At 39.9% G+C, this 6,000-nt stretch overlaps 1 protein-coding gene across 1 annotated transcript in view; it reads left to right on the top strand.

The window, feature by feature from the left end:
- The window catches only part of CERS6 (ceramide synthase 6), a gene marked incomplete at both ends in the record, with an annotated part of 122,040 nt that extends 117,122 nt beyond the window's left edge, over positions 1-4,918 (top strand). The window contains 3 exons of the mRNA XM_080621875.1: positions 655-811; positions 1,818-1,841; positions 4,757-4,918. Of these exons, the coding sequence (XP_080478001.1) occupies positions 655-811; positions 1,818-1,841; positions 4,757-4,918 (343 nt within the window). The remainder of the gene's footprint in view (positions 1-654; positions 812-1,817; positions 1,842-4,756) is intronic.
- Positions 4,919-6,000: the final 1,082 nt, after the last annotated feature.

Raw genomic sequence — 6,000 nt, forward strand, 5'->3', positions numbered from 1 at the left:
GAAGGAGAAAAATGACTGCTACTGCTGAACCCAGGACAAATGGTCACCAGAGCTATCCAATACTTCAGTGGTTAGTGCATGTACCCAGGGTTCAGCATCTCTACCAGTTGATTATTTTGACTTTTTATTCCTGTTGGTACTGAGGTTTTCACTATATAAGCGTTTCTGTGGGGATACTCAGCCATAGTCCCCCATTCTTAGAAAATCCCACAGAAGGCTGAATCCTGACACACATGTGCCATTGTTTCACATGCCACTGAAGTTTCACTTCAGTTGAACAGCAGTCTCAGGCTGTTTTCAGTTCCACACAGCACATCGCTCAAATTGCTGATACCAAGAGGGCAAAGACATCCATACCTGTGTACACTGAAACAAACCCATCGGCTTTGAGGTTGGGTTTGGGAGAGAGGGGTTCAGATGCAAGCACTCTGAGGATCATTCTGAGGTTTGCAAAATTAAGTTAAATACTGAAAGCAACATTTTTATGTTGTTTCTCTTTGGAGACACCCATGGGATTCAGTCCGAGTCACTCTGAGAACAAACTGTCTGTGTGGATCTAATCTAATCAAGTACTTATCTTGATTTTAAAAGGGGTTCTTTTAGATTGTTGGCTGAAGGAAAATGTTACTATTTTTCTGTCCCTTTCTTTTTTAGGATATTAAACACAACATTGTTTGAATTGTATGAAGCTCTGGGCAATTTTCCTGCCTTGTGGGTCTTCAACGTGCTGCTTCTGATTCTTCAACTTCTGCACTGTTTTTGGTCTTACCTAATCATAAAGGCAGCCTACAAAGCTATATCAAAGGGCAAGGTAAGACAGCATTTCATGTTTAGGATTTTAACATTTTCAATACCATTACAGGGTCACTCACTTTGGTTACTTTTTCTTTGTAATCCATAACACATTGGTGAAGACACATGTTGTTTTATGTGAACTCTTCTTTCCTTTCATGGTAACTTTATTCCACTTCTTCTAGCAAGATTATACTCTTTATAGTGATTGTATTTTATGTGCTTCCACACTTCTCTTTTATAATCTGGTACACTGAACCAAACTACATTAGGGAAATTGGATTAACAAAAGAAAAATCAAACCCAAGCAAACTGCTTTCTTGGGGCTGCCAGTTCTGGTTTTATTCTTTATAGTAGTTGTTAGCAAAGTGTTAGTTTTCCAGCTGGTAGTGATAGTAATACTAAACCAAGCTGAAAATCTGCTGCCTTTGCTAGTGGCAAAGTTAAAAATCACAGCCTCTTTGGGGTTTTGGTGGTAATGAGGTTCTACAAAGGGCTACATGTGTTTTTTTCTAAGATTCCTACAGCAAGACTATTTGGGATAAAATTTAGTGTCTTGCTGCCATTTTTACATTTGTCAGGAAGATATAATTCACAGAAATGCTAGCCCCACTACGCTTGCCATGCAGATATGACGCTCACATTTAGATGGTAGCAGTAACGCTTACAGATCCTGTGAAGTGTAGGGCATTTTGTCCTTAAAGAGTAGAGCGCGTGAGTAGATGTTTTAGACGTGTGACCACCCCTGAAGTGAATGGGATTGTTCTGCAGAAAACTGCTTTCTATGAATGTACTGGAGAGCTCAGCCTTGCCTTGGATGGAGCCCAGAATCTGCCACTCGCTCTGTATGGAAGACAGTGCATTCATGAACTGTATTTTCCCTGGAAGCCATACTTCAGTCTCCTCTGCTTTTAGCAATTATTAGCCTCAGCTGTCCTGTCTGAATTATACCAGTGACTTCAAAGGGTGCTTCATACTCTCTCTTACTCTGCTTGTTTATCCTTTCCCTTGTGCTGTGCTGGAAGGCTGGGAAGTGGAACCCCTTGCATGTAAGTTCCTTCAAATTTACTATGCTAAAAATTTATTCTGCTCAATTCTGGTGTTTGTGGTTTGTTGCCTTTTTTGTTTTTAATTTGCAGTTCCTGCTTTGTATTTTTATCCATTTTTTGTGCTTAAATATTTAGATGAAGGCTGTCTTTAGAGTCCCTTTTTACTTCTTGTGTATGTGTTGCCCAATACCATTTAAACCCATTTTATCTGTAGCATTTGGGTGCTATTATGTTACAAATCGTTTTACGTATCTATATCAGCAGCAGCTGCTCTGTCACCATGCGGGAAGCATACTTCAGAGCATAAGTCCTCTGCTTTGTAGTTCAAACAATTGCAGAGGAGAAAATTGAGGTTGTACAAAAGCAGTGAGACACTCAGAGTAGGACAGTGACCAGGTTAAAGATGCAGATGTATGACATATACACTGAAGATTCTTCCTTCAGATCTTAACTTACTTCCTCACTTGCAGCCCCATTCTTTTCATTCCTGCAGTAAAATAAGCAGTGTTTTCGCAACATGTTACAAATAATTTACAGTAGATCTTCATCCTAAGTTATTGTTTTATTTTTGTATTACCAGTATCCACTTCTGGAACAGCTCAGCTGATAAAGCAGTTATCATTAAATTGTTAACTAATCCTGATCATCTGTTTCTTACTCACTGTTATGCTTAGGAGTTTTATAAACCTAGATATGTATTTTCTAGACTCCTGTAGAAATTAGTCCAGTGGTTTCTTTTGAGGATAAACAAAGAGAGCCAAGTACTGCAAGATGTGTTGCATTCGTATCAGGTTTTAGGTCCAAAGACCCTGGTGTGTTGCTGCATTTTAAAAGTAAGGAGAGCAGATCACATATTTAAAAGAAGTGGCTGCAGCATAGAATCTTCTTCGGATTGTTTGGCTTTAGGGCAGAACCTTAGCAGAAGAATTGGCGGTGAATCTGATATATTAAGAGAATTTAACATGACACAGTATTTTTCAATCATCTGGTCTGCCCTTATGTTGATCACAGACACTCAGTACCCTGTACTCAGCCCATTCTCTTTTGTCTGATAAAAGTGTAATTCTCAGTGTATTTGTGTATCCCCAATAGTTTTAATATTGAAGTCCCTTTATATGATAGAGACTGAAGTAATCTATTAATTGAAGCTGTGTTAAGTATGGAATCAAATTTCTGCTCTCCAGCTGAAATCTAGTTTCACATTGTCAGAATTACAGGCTTGCTAGACATTGACATTAAAAACTACTTGTTAGGAGAGATATGGAACTGTGTGTTTCTTTTTTCTCTGTTCCCAAGCAGAACAGTGTCACTCAGGTGTTACATATTGCAGGGATACATTGGGGACCCCAAAGCAAATGGCTGTTTCTGAGGTGAGAGCTGGAGAGCAGAATTGTCACAAGGGCTTTCAGGAGTAGAGGAGGGTTACCGTAAGAAAAAATTACGTGCAGTGGCCTTGTTCTTTAAGAGTTTTGATTTCTTTGGGAAAAAGACTTGCTGTGTCCATTTGCTAAAGTCAGTTGTAATTGCTCAATGTGGCAACTGGCACAGCATGTATGTGATCAAATTCTGAATGAATTAGAAGCTCAGCTATACAAACGGGTAGAAGCAGGCATGGAAAGCTGCATCTTTAATGCTGCATGTAGCTTAGACTTTAGGCCTCTTTCCATTGATGTTGGGGTTTTTTTTACTTCATCTGATGCACTCTTAACAGGTTTTTCAAGATCAGGCTGAGTGAAGGTCTGGGTAATGGTACCTGGCTCCACTGCTGATCCCACTTTGAGCAGGATGCTGGGCATAGACTTTCTGAGGTCTCTTCTGACTGGCATTATCGTATGATCCTATAGGTTGACAGTGCCACTGTTACCTCCCTGGGGAAAACATCACATTAAAAACAGGGCAGGCAGGGAGCAGGGCCTTTTCTTTGCAGGATTTTATTTTCTGTTGCCCCGTTAGCTCTCCTTAACTTGACTGTTGTTGGCTACCTCATGTTTTTGCTTGTTTTGGGTGCATCTGACTGAATGGGGTGAAGCAAAGTCACCTCAGGGAATCGAAAGGGACTCATCCCTTGAACTCAGTGAACTTCCTCTGTGACCTTCAAAAAGCTCAACAAAGTTGGAGAGTGGACTCAACCTAAGGAACAGCATTCACCTAGTAAACGGGTATAAACTGGCAGGAAAGAAATCAGCTGGAAAGTAGCAGGAAATCCCTAGCGATTAAGGTCAGTCTGTTTCTGAAACAGTTTTCCAGTCACATGATGGGGCAGCCAGTTACACTGCTCAAGTATGTTTGTGGTTCCTGTGATAGGGACTGAAGTGGACTATGTCCATGGTTTCCAAGCCGCCTTCTCACCATTTGCCTGAAGTTGGAAACTGCAGTTACCTAGTGCAGTGAGTTATGTTTCAACCAGTACTTGCGTCTCCTACTGCCACCTGTAGCACTGTTCCCTGGAGCCATGTGGCCTCTAGAGAATGAGTTGGGAGGTGACAGGGAGGAAGTTGAGTTTAATATTTCTTATTACCAGGTCAAAAAAAAGCACCCCAAAGGAAGAACAAGAAATAAAGTTGTAATAGAAGGGCAGAGAGACTAGGGCTAGATTGAACTTGGGAGCTTGGATTGTTGGTTACTTCAGCTTGTGCACAACCCTTTCCTTTGAGCGCTGTGTCTTCACTAGGACATACTACCTTGAGTGCACCAGTGCAAAGTTCTCACTCTGCCTTTGCATATAGCATATGTGTGTGCAGGCATCTGTGTTTGAAGTGAGTCCAGGCAGGCAAAGGCAGAGAAGTGCGTCAAAGTTGAGATTGCCTTCAAAGCTCAAATTGAAAAATGTTTGAATTCCCAGATTCTCTTGAACAAGAAAGCTCAGTTGTTTCCTTACAATGGCCTACTGCTTGCTTCTTTGTCAAATTCTACAGGTAGCAAAGGATGACCGAAGTGACATTGAGTCAAGCTCAGATGAGGAAGAAACAGTACCTCGTTCAAAGACCCCACACAGCACTATCTCCACTAATGGGACCAGCGGTGCCAATGGGACAAACGGGTATCTCACTGGTGGCACTTGCTCAGAGGAGCATTAATCCTTGAGTTCAATCATGAGACACGAACAGAAAGAACTGTTTGCTACTGGAAGTAAATTATAAGTTGTGAATGCGGTTTCTTCATATATCTCAGCATCAGAAAAAATTAGAAGTATCAAAACATTCTTATAGCGCACTGCCATATTTCCTGTTTGTGAGTGAAGACCACACGCCATTCTGTATACGTAGGCATGCTGTATGTGTATGTAACTGACACAATAGGAGCAGTATTTTCACTTGTACTGTCTTTGAAATATTATTTATTTTGTATTCTTTTGGGAATTTCTGGACAAAAGGGAATATCCATTTTCAAACTTTATCTCTTGGGATTCTCAGTAGTGAAAAGCATTACGCTCAGATATCTTCTGTCCATCCCTGTTGATTTTGCCAAGTCTGCTATAAGTAATTGTTGCTTGATTTCTTACTGACAGTAAGATAGAGCATAGCTTTATATATTCTAGATCTGCTTCAGATATTTTTGCTATCTTTGTGTTTAAAAGTGCTGGTATTGAAATTGCCTATCAAATCACAGTGGCCGTTCCTCCAACATAAAGTTTTTTTAACACTGGATTGATATATTAAATAGTAGGTAATGTGGTCAATTAGCAATTTGGGGAAAAAAAAACTGTGGTAATTGTAGGATATTATTTTAGCATAATTTAAAATTTGATTTGGTGGTTAATTGCATTAGAAGTAGACTTGATTTGTTGTGCAAATACCCAAAAGCATTGATGTCAACAGTTAGGATAAACTCATTCTCACTTTCTTCTTTTTTTTCTTTTTCTTCTTTTTTTTTTTTTCCTTACATTTTTTGACCTCTGCAGATATTAGTGTCTTTTTGCAGAGATTCCATCTTGAAAGTTGTTTGTTCAAGTGCACCATTGCGAATCCTGACCTCACTCCTATAACTGTTCTTGCATGTTCAGATGAATGAGAGCAGGGATGTAATGGAAAAAACAGCAGATGACAAGTTCATTGCTTCCCTGAACACAGTTCAGTCTAGGTATCGTTCTTATAATTACATCACTTTCTTGGTAGGGTAACGAGAAAGAAGGCAGAATGTCATACATTACTAGAAGTAG

This window comes from Psittacula echo, assembly GCF_963264785.1.
Source record: "Psittacula echo genome assembly, chromosome: 6".
NCBI lineage: Eukaryota > Metazoa > Chordata > Aves > Psittaciformes > Psittacidae > Psittacula > Psittacula echo.